The sequence below is a fragment of the Delphinapterus leucas genome, chromosome 10 (genome assembly GCF_059928025.1).
Source record: "Delphinapterus leucas isolate spDelLeu-1000000601 "Yukka" chromosome 10, BTC_Dleu_Yukka2, whole genome shotgun sequence".
Classification (NCBI taxonomy): domain Eukaryota; kingdom Metazoa; phylum Chordata; class Mammalia; order Artiodactyla; family Monodontidae; genus Delphinapterus; species Delphinapterus leucas.
Window position 1 is genome coordinate 73,570,351 of NC_143138.1, and position 22,597 is coordinate 73,592,947.

The following is a 22,597-nucleotide window of genomic DNA, read 5'->3' on the forward strand; positions in this document are numbered from 1 at the left end:
ACTTTAGCACTTTACCTATATTAATTCATTTAATCCTCACAAAATTCCTGTAAGGTACATATTTTATTCCCATTTTTATAGATGGAGTAACTGAGGGTCACGGAAGTTTAAATAGTTTGCACAATATCACACACCGAGTTTTGTGGTTGAGCTGGGATTTGAACCCAGACAAGTCAGACCTAGAGTCTCTCTCTTAACTGCTGTTCTGGGCTGCTCAATCTGTAGAAAGATCCCTTGGTAGGGCAGATACTTAGAATGGGTTCCTGAAGAAGTTAACGCCATATTTAAAGAGCCATACAGATCTCTAAAAAGAAAACAAGTGGTGGTTCTTTTTTTTTTTTTTTTTTTTTTCCCCCTGAGTTTGGTAGATTTAGACCGGATTATGGTTCTTATTATTCTAGTGAGGGAGCATGATTAAGGAAAACCCTGAATCAGGAGTTTAGAGATTGAGGTTTTTATCTTGGCTCCTACTCAATGAGTTCTGTGACCTTGGGTGAGTCAGTTTACATATGTAGGTCTTCAGTTGCCTTTTGTTTAAAATGATAGGACCAAACCAGTGATCCTGTGTCCCTATATTCTTTTATAGGTCAATCACTAAGAGCAGTTCTACCTCAGTTAAGAATGTACACATCTGTGAAAATTATCAATGCATTAATCAGATCTTACCTTCCACTGGGCATAATGTAATGGTGGATTGAAAAGTGGTTTTACACACTTGCAGTTTAGTAGAGTACTTACGAACGTAGGTAGACTCTAGCCAGAATTCCCTGGATTTGGTCTTTGGCTTTAACTTCTGACCTGTTGGGAAAGTTGTTTGTGCCTCATTTTCCTCATCTGTGATATGTGTATAATAATAGCACTTACCTCACAGAATTGTAAAGAATAAATGAATTAATGCAGGGAATTCCCTGGCAATCCAGTGGTTAGCACTCAGTGATTTCACTGCCGAGGGCCCGGGTTTGATCCCTGCTTGGGGAACTGAGATCCCACAAGCTGCAAGGGACTTCCCTGGTGGTCCAGTGGTTAAGTCTCCGAGCTCCCAACGCAGGAGGCCCAGGTTCGATCCCTGGTCAGGGAACTAGATCCCACATGCCGCAACGAAGATCCTGTGTGCCACAACTGAGACCCAGCGCAGTCAAATAAATAAATATTCAAAACAAAACAAACAAAAAAAAAGAATTAATACATGTAAAGCACTTAGAACAGTGCCTGGCACATAGAACGTATGCTGTAAATGTTAGTAGTTGTTTACCATTCAGTAGGAAGTCACACTAATTGACCTAGATCTCTCATTTTTTTTTAAATTTATTTATTTATTTTTGGCCGCATTGAGTCTTCATTGCTGCGTGCAGGCTTTCTCTGGTTGCGGTGAACGGGGGCTGCTCTTCATTGTGGTGTGCGGGCTTCTCATTGCAGTGGCTTCTCTTGTTGCGGAGCACAGGCTCTAGGCGCATGGGCTTCAGTAGTTGTGGCGCATGGACTCAGTCGTTGTGGAACACGGGCTTAGTTGCTCCATGGCATGTGGGATCTTCCCGGACCAGGGCTCAAACCCGTGTCCCCTGCATTGGCAGGTGGATTCTCAACCACTGCGCCACCAGGGAAGCCCAATCTCTCTTATTTTTAGAGGTAGAAGAAAACTTTGAGATTAATCTGGTCTAACCTTCACTTTTCATATGAGAAATATGGTAAAATGATTTCCCAGGGCTATATACTACAGTTACTAGTCAACATGGACTGTGAATCTAATGTTCTGACTCACTCCAGTACTCTTTCCAACTTTCTTGTCAGTTCTTTGAATATTCATAATGGCATAATCTTTCACTGTTCTTTTTCTAATTCTTTGAGGGAAAATTATACTGGATTGTCTTTTCTGTATACGTCTTTTTGAATTGCTGAAGTTCTAATATAAGTTGTAAATCTTTTGAATAAAAACTGAAATAGATGCATTTCATGCCTTAGAACTAAAAGCCCATTCCTGGAAGTGTTAGATTTCTGTTAGGATGTGGTTCATGGAGTTATGAAACTCTAAATGGAATTGAGTAAAAAAGGAGAAATTACACCATCTAGTGGAAGTAGTGGTTGTTTGGTGGCTTTGTTTTTAAGTAAAACTTTTTGTAGCATTAGTGTAACTTCCTGGATATTAGGAATGTTTTAGAAGTTTAAAATAAACTTGGCACCTAGTCCCTTTTAAGTGTAAGCTGTGTTTTAATGTGTGTTCTGAGGCGGAATGACTTTTATTAGATTCCTTAATCTGTACTTTTAGAGTTAATATTAAAAAGCAGTACCTCTGGGGCTTCCCTGGTGGCGCAGTGGTTAAGAATCCGCCTGCCAATGCAGGGGACACAGGTTCGAGCCCTGGTCCAGGAAGATCCCACATGCCATGGAGCAACTAAACCTGTGCACCACAACTACTGAGCCTGCGCTCTAGAGCCCACGAGCCACAACTACTGAAGCCCGCGCGCCTAGAGCTTGTGCTCCGCAACAAGAGAAGCCACCGCAATGAGAAGCCCGCACACTGTAACGAAGAATGGCAAGCCCGTGCACAGCAACTAAGACCCAGTGCAGCCAAAAATAATAAATAAAATAAATAAATTTATTAAAAAAAAAAAAGCAGTACCTCTGACTCTAATTAGACCAAATTTTCCCTAATCATTATTTATCAAGGATGCGGAGAGCAACAAATGAATGCTTTAAACCTCAAATGCTATGTTTGAAGTATATACTTCTCAGTTGAGGTGGCTCAGCGGTATTATGGTAGTAAATGTTCTTCTTGGGATAATGACAGAAATAGAAGAAAGTGAATTTAAAGATGTGCCAAAACTGCAACTGAATGCTGTGTGAGCATTTTCACCTTGACTTCCAGTGATGGAGACCCTCTTAACAGCTATCAAATGTTAACAAGTGACCTAGAAATAAGGCTTTGCTTGCCAGTGTCTTTCTCTGTAAAAATATTCCTTTGGAGCTGCCAAATAGTTATATAACTCCTTGACCCCTTAATTACATTGAACTAACACTTGGTGGACTCTTACTTATATTTCTCATATTCGACTATGGCTAAGCGTTTTACAGTCACAGAGAGAATTAGAACACCTGAAAATGGAGTAGACTGTGAGAATAAAGCTGTCTCTCTCTTTATATATATATATATATAAAAAACACTGTGTTTATATAACACTTTTAAAAGGAAAAATTAAAAGTTATTTCTTTTGTACATGTCTACTGATGTAGCTAAGCTATTATGAAGTATCTTTGCTGCTAACCAGATTGTTTGGATTTAGTTTGGAATGAGTTTGTTCTCACCTCGCCCTCTCTCTCCCTCTCTCTCTCTCTCTCTCTCTCTCTCTCTCTCTCTCTCTCTCTCTCTCTCTCTCTCTCTCTCTCTCTCTCTCTCGCCATACACACACACACACACACACACACACACACACACACACATATCTTTTAAATGTGTATATGTAAAATGCAGGGTTAAAGCATTTGTCAGATTTTCTACTCTAGGTTTGTTTTTTTTGTTTGTTTGTTTTTTGCGGTACGCGGGCCTCTCACGGTTGTGGCCTCTCCCGTTGCGGAGCACAGCCTCCGGATGCGCAGGCTCAGCGGCCATGGCTCACGGGCCCAGCCGCTCCGCGGCATGTGGGATCTTCCCAGACCGGGGCACGAACCCGTGTCCCCTGCATCGGCAGGCGGACTCTCAACCACTGTGCCACCAGGGAAGCCCTAGGTTTTTGATTTTTTAGACTCTTGTTAATTACAAGTAAAAAAACAAAAACAGATGACCTGTTTTCTGTTATAGTGGAAGTTGCAACTAGAGCACCCCTAATAGCACTACTCACAGCTCAACAAATGAGGCTATAATGATGTGGCCTAAATATATTTTACAAAGTAGATTTATCAGATTTGAAAGTAAGATACACTGTGGGTTGTAATATGAGAATATTTTCAGAATGTGCTAAAAATTGATTACTCTTCAAAGGTATCATGCTGAGTTTATTAGAATTTCTTTTGTGATTTATAATATTAGGAGGCCTTACATCGGGAACAGATGTTGGAACAGAAGTTAGCCACACTTCAGCGGCTACTAGCCATCACCCAGGAGGCTTCAGATACCAGTTGGCAGGTATTCCAGTTGCCTTTATATTCAAGAAGCATTTAAGCACAGTTTAATATCCCTTAGCTGTTGATTAAGCTAAAACTAAAATTTTGTGGCAAGCAAAGGCAAAGTTATTTCCTAATGAACAAATAACGAACATTTAGCATTTTTCAGTGGATGTTGGTCAGCGTTATGATTTTAGATCTTTTCTGGCAGTAGCAACCTTTTTGATATATTTTTTTTTATTACTCTGGGATTTTACTGATATTTAATTTTTCATCAACAGGCTTTAATAGATGAAGATAGACTCTTATCACGGTTAGAGGTTATGGGAAACCAATTACAGGCTTGCTCCAAAGTAAGTATTAATCTCAAGTACATAAAGAAGAATGCGTAGTTTTTTAATGTGGCTTCATGTCTTTGACTGTCATTTTGAATACATGCAAAAACGTTTATACATTTTCACCATTCTTTTTAATCTTCTATCATTATGGGAAATTTCAAACATACATGTAAATAGAAAGAACTGTATAGTGAATACCCATGTACAGCTCTCTCTTTGTTCCATCATAGTTGATATTTGTTGGAGAAACTGGGTCATTTGTTCTGTATAATTTCCCTCAATCTGGATTAATATTTAAACATTCTTCTAGCTCCTCCTTCCACAGCATAAATTCGTAGTTTGACCTACAGATTTAGATCAACTCTGATGTAGGCTCAACTTTTTTTTTCTTTCAACACTTCGTAGATAATATTGTGTACTTTCACCAGGAAGCACCATAGTGTCTAGTTGTCTTTCTTTTTGAGATATTAGCAGTCTTTGATTATCCTTTCCTAGATCCATTCTTTTATTAAGGGTTGCAAAAATTGTGATGTTGTAATTCTATCTTTCCTTCATTTACTAGCTGAGTTACTTCTATAAAGAGAAACTTCCCCGCATAAACCATTTTGTTATCCTGAGATACATTTTCTTTAGGCAAGGCAGGATAAATGATTTTCTCCCTTTATTTACTGGATTTCAAAATAATGGTTTGGTTCCTTTTCATCCACCAAAGAATGACCAATGAAGTATTTTTTTTTACCCCAACTTAGATTTAAATATATTTCATGTGTATAAACCTATTTCATTTGTTTTCCTTATTGATTCCCAGTTATCCCACCTTTGGTCTATAGGAACTTCTTCAGGTTGGCACCTGAGTTCTTTCGGTAGAACCCTGGTAGACTTTGATAGCTTCCTGCTGTCATATCAGACAAGATAGTCCATACTCATCTTTTACATTTCCTGCCTTAGACGTGGAATCAGCTTTTTCCACAGGGTGCTGTTATTCCATTTGGTTTAGTTATTATTTTAAAATGCTTGACCCCTTTAGAGGTAAGAGATTATTTTTGCCCATAAATGTAAATGTTGTGGCTTTCAGAGAATATGGCAAGTAGAAGAGTTCATTCATTTTGTATACTTGGGAGAAATTTTCAGTTTATTTCGACCTTTTTTTTCTGTTGGAAGTGTGAATTAATATATTTGTGAAGGCATAATTTATTAATGCAGCTTTTAAATAACAGCTTCAATTAATACAGAGTGAACATAATTTGTGTTTGGAGGTACCTTAATATAGAACTCAAAGAGCATTGCAATGTGTTGTTTTTTTAAATGGAAAATACTTAAAAAAATAACTTGGCTATAATTATAAATATTTTTTAATCCTAGAATCAAACAGAAGATAGTTTACGGAAGGAACTTATAGCATTACAGGAGGATAAACACAACTATGAGACGACAGCCAAAGAGTCCCTGAGGCGGGTTCTTCAGGAGAAAATTGAAGTGGTTAGAAAACTTTCAGAAGTTGAGGTATTTAAATTTAACAAATACTAAATAGTACTATGATTTTAAAATTTTAGCCTAAAAGTGCTAGCATTTCAGGACATTTCAAACTTGGGTATTATTATATAGCTAGAAAATTTTTCCTGTCTATCTGGTGGGAAGGAGCAGTATGCTGTTTTCATTGTCAGGAATTCTCAACATAACCCTGTGAGTTCTGGTGCTTATGGTCTCTAGTCAGTGGTTGAGGAAATAAAAGCCTAACCAGGGAATTTTACTATTTGCACTTTGGTTAGGATTCAGCCTCCACACAGTGGACCACGATATGTGCCAGGGAATTGATCTCATTTCACATAGTTTTGTTTTTCTTCCAGTTGAGGATAGTCAGTGTAAGGTAGAGAGCAACACCACTATTCTTACTTTACCCATCCTCCAGAGAGGAAAATTGTGCCTGTTTGGAGGTTCACAGGGGAAATTATCTCTGAGGTCCTTTCTAGGTCTTTTAGGAATAATCAAAATGTGATTCTCATTGCTTTAAAACAACATAATTGATAATATGGGTTATTCTTTCGAACTACTGGAAAATTACCACAGAAGTTACGTGTTACTGGATTTAGTTAAAATGTCCATTGTAAACTAAATGGTAAACATATTTTAATATAAGGATAGTTTCTATAATGGCCCCATCCCGAAGTGACTGATTCACTGTCATGTCATTAATATGACATGCAAGGAAAGAAAATTGCTAATGGTCTTCTAATTTTATTAAATTGATTCTGTGCACGTTATTAAACTTGCTTTCAAGAATTGATAGGCTTAAAATATTTTCAAGGCTAAAACTCATAACCAATGGCCTTTAAAAAGTGTAATTATGGGCTTCCCTGGTGGCGCAGTGGTTGAGTCCGCCTGCCGATGCAGGGGACACGGGTTCGTGCCCCGGTCCGGGAAGATCTCACATGCCACGGAGCGGCTGGGCCCGTGAGCCATGGCCACTGAGTCTGCGCGTCCAGAGCCTGTGCTCCGCAACGGGAGAGGCCACAACAGTGAGACGCCCGCGTACCGCACAAAAAAGAAAAAAAAGTGTAATTATATAAAGTATTGTCCTTTTCTCCCTTCCCCTGTTTTTTGTTTTTCCAAATTCTTGGTATTTTCTGTTCTAGCATGTAAATAAAGTAAATTGAAATTCTTATGTTACTTAACTCAGCTTTATATAAAGTCCAGGGTAGATGCTGATTTAGAACAGCCCATAGAGTTACACTTTTTATAAATTGAATTTAGAATGTGCATTTATGCTATATCAATTGCCTGTAAATTTGAATTACAGCGAAGTCTGAGTAATACTGAAGATGAATGTACCCACCTGAAAGAAATGAATGAACGGACTCAGGAAGAATTAAGAGAATTAGCCAATAAATATAATGGAGCAGTTAATGAGATCAAAGATTTATCTGATAAATTAAAGGTAGGTATTTCTCAACCTAGAAGTATGTAAATTAATCGTCCCTAATACACTGGATAGCTTAAGAGTTAGTTATTGCTGAATAGTTGTTGATGTAAAATTTGGTAATGGTTTAAATTCATAGTAAAAATCAGGTGCCATTTAGCCCAAACCCCCTTACCACAGATAACTGAAAGTTTGTAAAAGCTGACATATTTCCTTTGGATGGAAATAAATAGTACTTCATAATAGGCATTTTAAAATATGTAACAGGAAATAGATGAGAGTCAGCAAAACCCAAGATATTTAGACTTTTGAAAAACTGGAATCTGCTTATCTTTCGGGTGTCCTAAAATCAGGGCCCAGCTATGTTAGTGCTAGCACAAGCCCAGAGAGAAACTTGGAGTGATTCCTTCCAGGGAGGCCATTGGCTTCACTTCAGCTGCATCTCCTTGTAGCTATAGGACATTTAGGATGAGGACAGACCAGACCATAGGTAATGCCAGGTTGGTCCTGTAAAACAGGGGTCCCCAACCCGCGGACCGCAGACCACTAATGGTCTGCGGCCTGTTAGGAACCGGGCGACACAGCAGGAGATGAGCGGTGGGTGAGTGAGCGAGCGAAACTTCATCTGCCGCTCCCCATTGCTCACATTACCACCTGAACCATCCCTACCCACCTCCATCTGTTGAAAAATGGTCTTCCACACAACTGGTCCCTGGTGCCAAAAAGGTTGGGGACTGGGACTTCCCTGGTGGCACAGTGGTTAAGAATCCACCTTCCAATGCAGGGGACGCAGGTTCAATCCCTGGTCAGGAAACTAGATCCCACATGCATGCCACAACTAAGAGTTTGCATGCCACAACTAAGGAGCCCATGGCCGCAACTAAGGAGCACATGTGCTGCAACTAAGACCCGGTGCAACCAAAAATAAATAAATTAATTAATAATAAAAATAAATAAATGTTTTAAAATGCTTTTTTTAAAAAAAAGAGGTTGGGGACCACTGCTGTAAAATGTTAGAACTGAGTTTGTGAAGACGCATCTTTATATAATTCAAACCATGAATTGAGTGGCTAGAAGATACACATTTGTTAGAGAAGACCAGAGCATACCTCCCCTTTGTGTGATTGGTTAACCTATAATAGCTTTAAATATTGGACTTGTTAAAAAGAGGTCATCTTAAAAAGTTCTTGTAATCATCATTCATTTAGCTAAACGTAATTTTGTTTAAAATTTCAGAATAAGTTACATTTTAGAACTTACAAACTAATTGGAACAATAGTAATTTCATGGGAAACCGTTATTTCCCTCTTGAAAAATGTGTTTTTCATTTTGACCCCTATAATCTCCGTATGTATTGAGTTTGCTTGCTTGCTACAAGTTTTTCTCTCCTAGGTGATATGGAGGCATGACACAGTGCATATCACTTTTGACATCATTTTGACGTTTACAGATATGTTCTATAATATAGAATATTCTCCTTAGAAGTTTATGTGAATAAAAGCAGTCCTGCTTTAGACCTCTTAAATCAAGGTTCGATTTTATTAAAACAGCTGAATTTTCTTTCTCTTTTTCAACAGGTAGCAGAGGGAAAACAAGAGGAAATCCAACAGAAGGGACAAGCTGAGAAAAAAGAATTACAACATAAAATAGATGAAATGGAAGAAAAAGAACAGGAGCTCCAGGCAAAAATAGAAGCTTTGCAAGCTGATAATGACTTCACCAATGAAAGGCTAACAGCTTTACAAGGTAAGTTAAGCTAATCCAGAAATAGATTTGATTTGATTTTTTTCTTTTTATCTGTGAAATATCTTTTTCTTGGACTTTTATTTACAGTACGGTTAGAACATCTTCAAGAGAAAACTCTTAAAGAATGCAGCAGCTTAGGTAGGTGTCACCAAATTTCTTATTTAAAGCTGAATTTTTATTATTAAATTTTTGATGTTTACTGTCTCACATTGGGTACTTATTTCTTTAAGAAGGATGTTTTACGTATTAGGTGTAAAGTATCTACCCTCTTTCCGAAAATTTCCTTTAAAAATATGCTTGATTGCCACCAGTGGGCACCATCGTTTAGTCCTTGAGATGAATGAAATTTCTGCCTCTGAGACTGTCTGCTTAGAGATATTTAAATAAGAAAAACACATCAACAGCAGGATCCTTTTTCTTTTGAGGTTCACTGGCAGCTTACTAAGCAGTTGTAGGTTTTCTCTGAGATGATAGAAAATGGGAAGTTGAACCCTTCTTGTAAAAATAAATTTAAAGTGTTCTATCAGTCTTAATGTAAGTAGGGATACAAAATGCCATGGTTACACTTGAGACCAGTTTTAAATATTACTTTCTTTGATCAGGCAATGATACACTGTCTTAATCCTAGGGACACAAGTTGATGACTTCTTACCTAAAATAAATGGGAGCACAGAAAAAGGTAGTGTAAAAAACTTAAATATTTTTCTTTCATGATATCCTTTTACTATTTAAGCAGGATAGAGAAGTCAGGGTTTTTAGGTTTTAAGTGTTTGGAATGAAAAGCATGCTGCTCATTGACTATTAAATCCCATCTTGTAAAAATCAAGCTTCCCTTTATTTTGTAATTCTTAATTCTGTGATCTATGGTTAGATATCCCTTGTTATATGGAAACTGCAATTATTCAAATAACAAGAAAATGATAATGTTCAACTTTAGTACTGGCTTATATAACATAGTATAGCTTTTTTCCCCCACTATATTTTCAAAGACGACACTACCATTTTCTTCCATCAAATACCGCTTCCTGGGGATAATTGGCCACCATTTTTTAATGTTTGTGCACCCCCTGCCCCCTGCCCCCTTCCTGGCCAGGAGTTTACTTCAGAGGCCAGTGAGCCTTTGAACATGTCATAGAAATTGCTCTCTTTATCCGTCTGTTTCATCAATCAGAGATAACAGGGTCAGTCATTTCTGCCATCTGAAAAATAAAGTCTTTATTTGTTCTTGATACATGACCCTTCTTTCTGGATAGCTTGGGTTATCTCTTGCCAAAAATGTACAGCCTCTGTTGGTTTTCTTAGTGCAACATGGGGTTTCTACTCAATGGTTTCTATATTCCTTTAGTCATTAAGATTCTTCCTACCCACCCCATCCACCCAACGTTAATTGAGCACCAGCTGTATGCCAAATCCTGTATTGGTTGCTTAGAGTACAAAATGAATAAAACTGTTTTCTGTGTTTACAAATCTATGTGCCTCTCAACTCAGTTTTTATACAGAAGTTGGTGGAAGACATCAAGGTCGATACCCAAGAATTTCTTACTAAATACTTTTTCCATGTATCAGGGGATATCTTTATAGTTCTTGGGCAGCAACCAAACTCTGCTAAAGTTAGGAGATGCTCTTTTGGTTTGTTTTGATTCAGTTTGGTTGGTTGGATTTTAATCAAGAACTGGCATAATAGGCTCAGGTAATCATGTATATGTGAGCTGCAAGGTCGAGAGCTAAATACTCTGTATATAACAAATCTTGAAACTCTAAATTTTAAAAATGTTTCATTAATCATTGTTATTTGACTATTTTATATATGTTTTGTGAAAATACATTGACATTTTAAAATTTCAGTTTGAGTTTCAATTTGAGACTTTTTAAAGGTGTAGTTTATATTCATTGCACCACTATTACTAAAGTATATTTAGCAAACATGTAAAAAGACTTAATCCTCATCTTCTAAAAGCTTCTCATTCTTAAATGAATTTATATTTTCTGTTGTCGTTACTTTGCCCTTTTTTCTCTTTCTGGCATGTACACTTCTTATTCAAATCCATCACCCTTTTGACTTGAGCATGTATTCATGGATAATGTTAGTGTTAACTCGAGCTGGGAACATTCTATTCCTTCAGTTAAGAATCTTTCTATATACACTGACCCATCTTTATACTATTTAGAATTGTCAAATTACTGCTTAAAATTTTTTGCCAATTCCAGTTGATTTAGATGAGAATAGTTGTAGACAGCTCCTTGATTTAAAACTGAATAAGGGGACTTCCGTGGTGGCGCAGTGGTTAAGAATCCGCCTGCCAATGCAGGGGACACGGGCTCGAGCCCTGACCCGGGAAGATCCCACATGCTGCGGAGCAACTAAGCCCGTGCTCCTAGAGCCTGTGCTCCGCAACGAGACAAGGCACCACAATGAGAAGCCTGCGCACCACAATGAAGAGTAGCCCCCGCTTGTGGCAACTAGAGAAAGCCTGCGCGGCAACAAAGACCCAGTGCAGCCAAAAATAAATAATAACTATATTTATTTTTTAAAAAAGAATCTTTTTATATACATTGAACCATCTTTATACTGTTTAGAATTGTCAAATTACTGCTTAAAATTTTTTGCCAATTCCAGTTGATTTAAAGGAGAATAGTTGTAGACAGCTCCTTGATTTAAAACTGAATAAGGGGACTTCCGTGGTGGTGCAGTGGTTAAAAATCTGCCTGCCAATACAGGGGACACGGATTAGATCCCTGGTCCTGGAAGATCCCACATGCCACGGAGCAGCTAAACCCGTGCGCCACAACTGCTGAGCCCACGTGCTGCAACTACTGAAGCCCATGCCTAGAGCCCATGCTCCACAAGAGAAGCCACTGCGATGAGAAACCCGTGCACTGCAACGAAGAGTAGCTCCCGCTCACTGCAACTAGAGCAAACCTAGAGCAACAAAGACCCAATGCAGCCCCCCCGCAAAAAAAAACACTGAATAAGATATTTCGGACACTTTAGGGTGCTCCTTGCTATGATTATTTTTCCCTTGCTGGTATTTGTTTTTCTGGTAGTGCTAAATTGAGTAGGGTGAGAGTGAATAATAGAATGCCTTTAAAGAAACTGAGTAGTAAATATCTGGATATGCACAAAAGATTCATACACTGGATTTAGTTACAAAGTGGATTTTGGAATAAGATGGGTCTATTCTGAATTATTTATGATATAGTAAGAAGCCAATTATCAAGTATTCAAATATTGCCAAAGTCCACAATCATAATGTGCTATCAGATATGATTTTAACTAAAATTACTCTTTAAATAGAGCAAGAACCAAGTATGGTTATAAGAGAATATTTCAAAAATGTCTGGAGAAATTAAGATTAATAATACTTCTCCACTAAATCCCATTTTTGAGATTACTTAAATCTAAAGTAGCTGCTATAAGCAGTTTTGTACTGTAATTTTTAAAATGTTATAAGCATATTTTAAATATATCTTAGAAGGTATAGAAAAGCTCTGTCTAATAGAACTATTCTGAGAGCCACATACATAATTTAAAATTTTCTGGTAGCCACATTAAAATTATAAAAAGAAATAGGTAAATTTTTAGTAATGTATTTAATGATATATTTACTTTAACCCACTATATCCAAAATATTATTTCAGTATGTAATCAATATTAAAAGATTGCAAATGAGGATTTCACATTCTTTTTTCCTTAGTAAGTCTTTGAAATCAGTATATATTTAATTTGCACTGACAACACATTTCAGTTCAAACTAGCAACTTTTTAAGGGCTCAGTGGCCACATGTGGCTAATGGCTACTGTACTGGACAACACGGGTATAAAAAATCAAAACCCATAGGTAACTCATGTATAAATAAAACACATTTTAAGTGTCATGATTCTCTATTATGTTTCTGTATCTGCTTTTTCTTTACATTCCTACAGCTCTATTTAGTAGCACAGGACACACCCCCTCCCCTGCCCCAGCACTTTCAGTATCTGATTCTTGATTCTTGGTTTGGATTATCAGTGACATCTTTTGTAGTTTTTTGCAAAGTGAAATTCCCAAGGTCCTGAATTCAAGTAATGAAGTGTTAAAAGTGTCATGATCCAAATCCTTTACATGTACTACCTGAAAGACTTTCCTCTCATGTATCTTAGGAAATAACCTTTGTGAAAGTCACATGTATATTTATCTTTTTATATTAATCTTGCATTTTATCCAAACTAGTATAGTAGATATTTTAATGTAGAGTCCAGATAGTAAAATCAGAGTAGGTAAAAAGTTTGATTTTTGGCTTGGTATGTGATGGTGGGATGTCCTGCATTAATAAATTTCATCTGAAGTCTTGTGATGCTTCTCTGAAATTTGGTTTCAAATATATATATTTTTAAATATGTTTTATAAAGTCCTTTAGTTAGACTAAAATTTGGTTTTACTGAGTTTTCATATTTAACAGTGATATTGTACAGTTTGAGTTTTGAAAATGTTATATAGCTTACATAGGATTTATGTAAACAACTTTTTATTTTGGTAATTACTATTCAACTGAAGACTCCTGTTTTGGATTTCTTGGCTGCAATTGGCAAATGCTATTTATTAGATTTTTTTTAAAATTTCTAATTTCTATTGCAGTTAGCCTTTTTTTCTCTTTTTCATTGTATTTCTGTATAACTGTATGTAGTTATATATATGTATGTGTTATATGTAGTTACAACTGTATATAACTGTGTATGTGTGTTTATATAGAAATATATATCGGCATACCATGTAAGTAGATAAAGGATAATGAGGGATTTGAATATGAAGGTAAAGAAGAAGGCCATCAGTAAGGGTGTCAAGAGAGGTTGTCCAGCCATCAGAGTAGGAGATGCCTGCCTCTTAAGCAAAGTTGAAATGATGAGGGGTGAGGCCAGGTGGAAGATAAAAGAAGCTTTTACAGTCAGAGTGGTACTGACTCGTCCTCTTTGACAGGTTTTTGTGTGTTTACACCTTCTAGATAGTCATCATGTTGGAATATATTTTTAACACTTGAACTTCCAATGTCTGTTTGGTAGTTTTGAAAGATACAAATACGTACTTGAAGGATGTTGTCCAGATTTAGAAGTTAACTCTTTGAATCAAAGTAAATAAAGCTTATTGTAAGAAAAGGGCTGAAACATTTATTAAACTACTGTGTTAGGTTTTGATTCTCTTTACTTATTGAAAAAAAAAAAATCTGTTTGACCTGAGCAAAACCATTTACCAAGCTCTTATTTTAAAATGTACGGGCATTGATTTTAATCATTTAGGCAGAGATAACAATGTAATGATTTGATAGTGTATGAAGTATAGATTAAGTGACTCAAGGGGAAAGACTACTAGTGAAATGAAAGTGTAAAAATTAAAATATTATATCAGTTTCTTAAAAATTTTAAGGCATTTTATGGTATTCTTAAAATATTTACTGTTTGCCTCTTAACTAAGATGAATATCTTTGAAGGGGGACTGTTGGAGAACAGTCATTTGAAAATTAATTCAGTAAGAACAAATATAAAGTTTTTTAATTATTTAAGGGTGTTTGTTAAGCTCTCAAGAAAAAGATGTATTTTAAAAGTGGGAGGAGCTTTTTAAAGCAATATATTTCTATGGTTTTCTTGAGCTATTTGGATAGAAACTGCACCTTTAAAAGCTAACCATTTGGGGTACAGATTAAGATTATATAATTATAATTTTCAGTCATTTAACTTTAACTCCAAAATATGTCTGCTGTTAGTATTAAAATATATTAAACTTTTATTAATCTTATTCAGTTACCCATGTTAATACATTTTGGTTTTCCTACCTTTGCTGTTAGTTTTCAAAAACAGCAACAAAAACTGTATCCTTAAAGGTGTTTCTTTCTTTATTAGAGCACTTGCTTTCAAAGAGTGGCGGGGACTGCACTTTTATTCATCAATTCATAGAATGCCAGAGTGAGTACAGAGTATTTTTCACATTGATTTTAATGAAGTCAGGGTCTAAATTGAAAAATGAGAGGAGTAATTAACATCTCAACGTGTTTGTTATGGTAGAAGTGCACAAAGGCCATCTTCAGACAGCAGTGGTTCTTTTCATACTGTTTCTCTCTTTTGAGAAAAATGTTTCTCTTGTATCTGCCTTCACGATGGAGGTGAGCATTTCATATTGCCCACAAAAAAGAGGCAGTTTCAAGCTTTTTAAGTAAAAAGCATTACTGAGTAGGGAATAAAATAGAATGTCAAGCAACGAAACCTCTGTCTGGATACTTAGGAGATAGTAATAACATTAACCTGTTTTACTTAAGTTCTAGTTCTATCACAGATTTGGATTTTGAGATTCTTAGATAAATACCTTAAATGATTAAATGAAGTCACAAAAATAGTGATTTCGTTTGGACACTCAGTTCTGGAGATAGCCCTTAGGGTAGCAAGAACTTTCTAGAGAAGAAGTAGTAATAGATTGTCCTACAGTGTGACATCTACTACCTACCCTGGGGAAGTTGTACAAGGCTAATTTTAATAATATTTAAAAGATGACAGGTTGGCTTTTGAGGTGATTTAGAACAAAAGAATTCTGAATGCTGAATTCTGAACAAAAGAATTGTGTATTCCATCTTACTTGAAAATCATGTGACTGCTTAAATCCGTAACAATCACAAGGTTGTGTTATTCTCTTAGTTTCTTAGTAACAATTAAAGGTCACTCTGTGTAATAAAGATTCATTGATAAAATCTATACTTTTTCCTATCAGACACACATTTTGTCAGGCATTTTTTCCTTCCTGTTTGCTCTCTCTTTGAAATGAGTGGTTTTCCAAGTATTTATGCTCATGAATTCATTTTATGGGTGTGCATGCATGTGTGGTTACTGTTCCACCCTTTGCTCCCACCCTGCCAATCTCAAGAGCATTCGTGGATCGTAAGGGTCACACCTCGTAGTTATAGCAGGCACAAACTCAACAGATCACATGTTATACTCCTTAGAGATGCTTTAAGGAAACATGGAATTTCGTTTAGTAGTTTTAGAAGAACTTCTGTTTTTGTCCATTTTAGAGACTATAATGTTGAATGTAAGTTTAATATTACTTTGAGCCAAATTGTTTAATAAATATGGCACATTTGTTTGTTTTTTCATAAAGCAAAGATTAGTGCATCTTTTTGTTACCTTCTGGTTACTAAATCTCATTTTTACAGTCAGCAGACACAGGGATTGGGGCAAAATAATTGGTACCCACTGAAACCAACTAAAAGTGGGATATGTAACCTAAAATATAAATCTTTAGGAGAAGGGTTTTATGCTTAGTTATGTGACCATTTTAAAATAAGTTATTTTTATTTTGATCTTTTGGGATTTATATTTTGAGCCTAAAGAAATAAGAACAGAGAACTATCAAAATAATGTTTTACTAAGTTACTGTTTGCAAAAATCATTTAAAGTATTATTATAAAATGTTTAAAATATTTAGCTGTAGTTTTAACACAGAGCAATGTTTGTTTTAAATAAAGAAAAAGATGTTTGGAGATTTTTATTGGGTCATAGTTATGGGGGCAAATAAACATTCAGAGATTGAGCAGAAGTTATATAAATTACAGCAATCCCCTCAGTGAGGATATTAGCCAATAAAATAATGTTTACAAGGACTATGTAATGGCATGGGTAAATGCTAAATGTGATACACAGAGGGGAAATGAGAATATAAAACCCTGTTTTTTTGGACAAAGAGTGAACCAAAGAACAGAAAAAATAAAATATAAGCGTTCCTAGATGTCTGAATCCACTGGGTTCTTAAGTATAAATAGTGGAAGTTTGGGTTGTAAATTCAGGTAGCTAGGGATATAGCTTGTTTTCTGAATCTGTTTGGTTCCTGAGTTTTGGTGGCAAGTAGCAAGAGCTGTATCTCAAATTTTCCAAATCTGTTTGGCTCCTTAAATTTGGATAGCTGGAGCTGGCATAGTAAGGGTTACCTCTGGTTTGATTTGTTCTCATTTTCATTATTTTATGACATTTTTATTGTTTGATGACAGGGTGCCATTATTGAAATTGTCGTGCTTAATAAGTATTATGGCAAGCTAGGCAAATTCAGCAAAAATCTTACTCAAGTGAACTTTTGAAACAATTTTGGATTATTTTTTGACAAGCACACATAAACTTTTTTGCCATTATTTTCATTGATAGGCATCTTGAACTGATTTATGATCTTGACAATGAAGTGTATATTCTGTGAGCAGTAATACTTCATATTTTTGTTTCGTCTTTTAAAAAGCAAATATTAAGTATCTAGGTCTCATTATTTACTATGCTGTATAGTGTAAATTCACTTGGTGTTTTAAAAATTAGAAAGCAAGTAGTTCACTTCCATGGGAGTCATCATGCCTATTTTATTATTTTTTTATTTTTAAAATTTATTTATTTATTTTTGGCCATGTTGGGTCTTCATTGTTGTGCACGGGCTTTCTCTAGTTGTGGAGAGTGGGGGCTACTCTTCGTTGTGGTGTGAGGGCTTCTCATTGCTGTGGCTTCTCTTGTTACGGAGCATGGGCCCCAGGCATGTGGGCTCTGGAGCGCAGACTCAGTAGTTGTGGCGCATGGGCTTAGTTGCTCCGCAGCATGTGCGATCTTCCTGGACCATGGCTCAAACCCGTGTCCTCTGCATGGGCAGGCGGATTCTTAACCACTGCACCACCAGGGAAGTCTCATCATGCCTATTTTAAATATATTGACAGATTTTTTTTTCAGTTTATGTGTATGACTCCGTAAGAGAACAATTTGGTTGTTGGCTCTCTCCATTTATAAGGTGATTTTGAAGAAATTAAATGGGTCGGAACACATTTCAATTTGTTTTCCTTTTATGGTAAAACAGACTGTTCCTTTTAATTCTCTTTTAGGAGAAAAGCTTCTTTTAAAAAGTATTTATTTATTCATTCATTCATTTATGGCAGCATCAAGTCTTAGTTGCGGCACGTGGGATCTTCCGTTGCGCGCGTGGGCTCCTTGCTGCACCGGGCAGGCTTCTCTCTAGTTGTGGTGCTCAGGCTCCAGAGCACGTGGGCTCTGTAGTTTGCAGCACGCAGGATCCCTAGTTGACGCACCAGAGCTCAGTAGTTGTGGCGCGCAGGCTTAGTCGCCCCGCAGCATGTGGGATCTTAGTTCCCCGACCAGGGATGGAACCCGTGTCCCCTGCATTGGAAGGCAGATTCTTAACCACTGGACTGCCGGGGAAGTCACTAGGAGAAAAGCTTTTATTCTCTGGCATAGAGATTGGATTTTGAACAGATTTAAATATAACCTTTTGCATAATTCCAGAACTGTGAAGTAAATTTTCTATATAAAAATACATCATATAAAATCTAGAATTAACAAGTAACTTTAATAAAACTTACTAAAAAGTTTTCACAAATTTTCTTCTTCAGAGATTCAGGCATGAAGTTTGGTTTAAGCAGAACTCCACATACCATGTTCCCTGCAAATTTTAGTCACTCAAGGTTTACCATATAAACTTTAATGAATACATTGAGACTTTTGTATGCTTGCTAAAGATGCTTTCTGAGTTAAAAGTTGTACATCTCTAAATCTGTTTCATACATATTTTGTGAATTCTGCCACTTGATTAACTTGTATGCTGAGTGAAAGGATGAAGGGTGTAAAAGGTAGAGAAGCTGAGGATGTAGAGACCTGCCATCACTTGGTGGGCATGGAGTGAAAAACAGCCTTCTCTGGACTGCTTCCTGCCCCTTTGATTTCTCTTGCTACTGTTTGTCGGGGTGTCTGGGTGCCAGAGAAACTTTCCTCTGAGGTCTGCTTTGTAGAGACAAACTGCCCACTCCCCCAAGGGCATCTGCCTTTTGATGATGGAGTTAAGAGTCCTATGAAATAAACCTCATGTCTTTGTATTCTTAATCCGTGCTTACTATGCGAGTTAATCATTTTTACTATCATATTAGGCAAAAGTCTAATTCTCTTAATATTTCATGTCTTATTTTTTTTCCTGATTAAAAAAAAAATTCTCTCCCTGCCTCCCACCCCCATTTTGAAATTACAGTCACTATCTGTGTATGATTCTCTCATTCCATCCTCCATGCTCTTAGGGCTTTGCTCTCACATAGAAATTGCCTTATTTGGAGTAATGCATTGAATGAGTGTTGCTCTTGTGACTGTTTACTTTTCATCACTCTATGAGATCAGCCTCTCTAAACAATTTCAGGCTTATTCTGATTACATATTGTACTTGAAACAGAGTTTTAAATTTTCATCTTTTAAACTTTTATTTCTCTAAGCCAAAGCAGTTTATTTATGCCAAAGAATAGAAAACACTTGGTGTGGTTCCCTTCTCTTAGTAGTTAATGTCCCCATTACAGGAAAACTCTTGAGTTTAAACTAGATGTTGCTAATTTTTTATTTCTTTGTTCTTAGAGTAGTTGTCCAATGTAAGATATATTGGAGGGTTTTTGTTTGTTGTTTATTTGTACCAACCATCTCCCCAGTCAGCTAGCTTTCCAATATTTCTGCCAGATTTTCTTCCAGTATAATTGCACAGAAGATAGTCTTAAATTCATGCCAGTAGTGTTTTGGTATATAGACTGTTCCTTTAAAAAAAAAATCCATTTCTGTATTCTGGAAATTGGTTCATTTCGTTAAATTTTAAATCTGTCATTGAATTCTAATTTTTTTTTCTTTTGTTCTTCCTTATTCTTAGATTTTAAGGCAAACAGCCTCTGGAACTGTTTTTAGGGAAAGGCAGATTATCTTCTGTAATAGGAATTGCTTTAAGTATTTTGCTGCAGAAACAAATAACCTTGTGAAAAAGTCTCTATTATTCACATGAGCAACCTCTCAGAGTCACCCTGTGCAGTTCTAAAGCTTTCTTTCTACTATGTGAGCTGCTATTCTCTGAAGGGAAATAAATTGTTGGCTTGATGTTGAATGCTGATTGTTAATTTTTACTTTGGTTGTATCTTGATGTTAATTCTTTTTTTTTTTATAAACTTATTTATCTTATTTATGTATTTTTGGCTGCGTTGGGTCTTCGTTACTGTGCACGGGCTTTCTCTAGTTGGGGCAAGCGGCAGCTACTCTTCGTTGCAGTGCAAGGGCTTCTCATCACGGTGGCTTCTCTTGTTGCGGAGCACGGGCTGTAGGCGCGTGGGCTTCAGTAGTTGTGGTACACGGGCTTCAGTAGTTGTGGTTCGCGGGCTTAGTTGCTCCACAGTATGTGGGATCTTCCCAGACCAGGGCTGGAACCCGTGTTCCCAGCATTGGCAGGCAGATTCTTAACCACTGCGCTACCAGCCCCTTGATGTTAATTCTAATCTCAGTTTCTTAGCTGTATTTCCCTTAATGACCTTCTAAGTAACTCATTTTCGTTTATGATGTTTAGAGGTGGATCAGAGGAACCTTTATGTGAATTCTGATTTGGTCCCTCATTGGAAGTATGACTCTGGGTGGTATGATCTCTTCAAACCTCATTTTTCTCATTTATAAAATGGGATGGTAGTACCTACTTCATAGGATTATGAGAATTAAATGAGATAATGTTTACTAAGTGCAATTCCTGGCACACAGAAATACGTGTTAACTAGAAGGTAGAAAACTTTTGCAGGGGCGTGGGGCAGAGTTTGGAGAGGGTGTTAGTGGGAGCTTTCATGTTGAAGTAACTTGTTTTCCTCCTTTTTATTCCCGTTTTCAAGACAGTGAAAGCTAATTGATCTAGCTTTCTTGCTCCTGTTAAAGTAATATGTTTCCAACAATCTAGGGATTGTCTAACTTTTAAATTACCAATATGCATGCCATTTTAAAAATTTGGTCTCAAGCACATTATTTTGATGCCCTAGTCATAACATTTTCTTTTTAATGAAATCTAACTTTGAGATTTAGAAATATTCTCCAGGTTGGCATTTACAACAGCAAATTATGCAGTTCTTTTTTATTCTTCTACTTTTCTGTCTAAGATCCCTAGGGAGCTGACATCCGTATATGATAGTACTGTTTGAGTTTATCTTCTGCTTTCAATTGGTTGTAGCTGTCATGTGAGGAAAATGGCTAAGAACTAGGCACACCTGTGCTCCCTTTGAGCTTCTTTTGTTTGCCTTGTTTATCACTTTCATTTTGCGCCACATAGCAATACAGATAGTATATAATATATTTTTATCAGCCAAGAAATAAATTTGGTTCTCTTCTATTCAGTCTTTTGACAATATTAGGCAGTTTTTGCAATTCTGTAATATGTTTTCTGACTAAACAAAGTGCTTTGGTGGTGGTTCTCAAATGTTGTCAAACTTATACCCATCAGTTCTTTTCCTTGGTAGGTTCCCTACAGAATGCCTAAACATGTATATCAGGCGCAATTCAAGAATGTCCGCAGCAGCAGTATTATTCACAGTAATTCAAAACTGGAAATAACCTGAAAGACCATCAGTAGTTAAATGGATAAAAAACACTGAGGTATATAGGATGAATAAAGTTCAAAACCACTAAAATTATATTATTTCGTCACACATATTTGAGTCGTATGACTATAAAGAAATGCAAGAAATTAAATACCATAGAAGTCAGGATAATGCTTACCTCATGGGACTTTGATTGGAAAAGGCAATGTGGAAGGCTTTGGAGGTGGTGGTTAGGTTCTGTTTCTTAGTTTGGGCAGTAGTCATACAGACACTAACTTTTAAAAAAATGTTATTAACCTGTACCTTTGTGTTTTATGCCCCTTTCTAAGTGTTGTTTCATAATAAATATGGTTTTAAAACAGGGGAAAATGAATAATAATATCTCCAGAGTAACCCTCAAAAAGAGGGAGTTTTAAAAAAGAAAGAAAATCTTGGGGACTTCCCTGGCGGTCCAGTGGTTAAGACTTTGCCTTCCAATGTAGGGGGTGCAGGTTCTATCCCTGGTTGAGGATTAAGGTCCCACATGCCTTGCGGCCAAAAAAAACAAAACATAAAGCAGAAGCAGTATTGTAACAAATTAAATAAAGACTTTAAAAATGGTCCACATCAAAAAAAAAAGAAAGAAAGAAAGAAAGAAAGAAAATCTATCTTTCATTTGTGCTAAGGCAAATAGTTCTTTCAAGACCTGCAGTTATTATTATATGGAAGTTCTTTTTTGTCTCTGAGGGGTCTCTGATTTTCAGTACTTCTTAAAAGAGTTGAGGTCTCCACCCCAAGTTTGAGAACTAGCGGTTAGAAACTTTTTTAAAAACAATATTCTTTTCCTTAATACTTTAATCACAGGCCACTAATGATTCACTAGATTGGTAATATAACCTTAATAATTTCAATAGTGATAATAACAGCAGGTAATTATTATCTAGAGCTTAATACTGGTACTGTTAGAAACTTTTTATATGTATTTAATCCTTAGTTTTTTACAATGAGGAAAATATTCAAATAATTTTTCCAAGTTTGAACTCTTTAAACATAAATGCCTAATTCATTCATTCAGCAAATATTTATTAAGCATCTACTATGTATATACCAGGCCTTATTTTAGCTTTGGGAGGTATAGAAATGAACAAGACAAAGATAG

At 36.4% G+C, this 22,597-nt stretch overlaps 1 protein-coding gene across 28 annotated transcripts in view; it reads left to right on the forward strand.

The window, feature by feature from the left end:
• Nucleotides 1-22,597, forward strand: part of SLMAP (sarcolemma associated protein) — a 150,754-nt gene that overhangs the window by 86,955 nt on the left and 41,202 nt on the right. For 9 of the 28 annotated variants that reach the window (XM_022572758.3, XM_022572756.3, XM_089918124.1 and 6 more), the window contains 8 exons: nt 4,022-4,117; nt 4,377-4,448; nt 5,796-5,936; nt 7,231-7,368; nt 8,928-9,096; nt 9,184-9,234; nt 9,725-9,775; nt 14,969-15,031. In XM_022572758.3, the coding sequence (XP_022428466.1) occupies nt 4,022-4,117; nt 4,377-4,448; nt 5,796-5,936; nt 7,231-7,368; nt 8,928-9,096; nt 9,184-9,234; nt 9,725-9,775; nt 14,969-15,031 (781 nt within the window). The remainder of the gene's footprint in view (nt 1-4,021; nt 4,118-4,376; nt 4,449-5,795; nt 5,937-7,230; nt 7,369-8,927; nt 9,097-9,183; nt 9,235-9,724; nt 9,776-14,968; nt 15,032-22,597) is intronic. The other 19 variants (XM_022572764.3, XM_022572766.3, XM_089918129.1 and 16 more) reach the window with 7 other exon arrangements.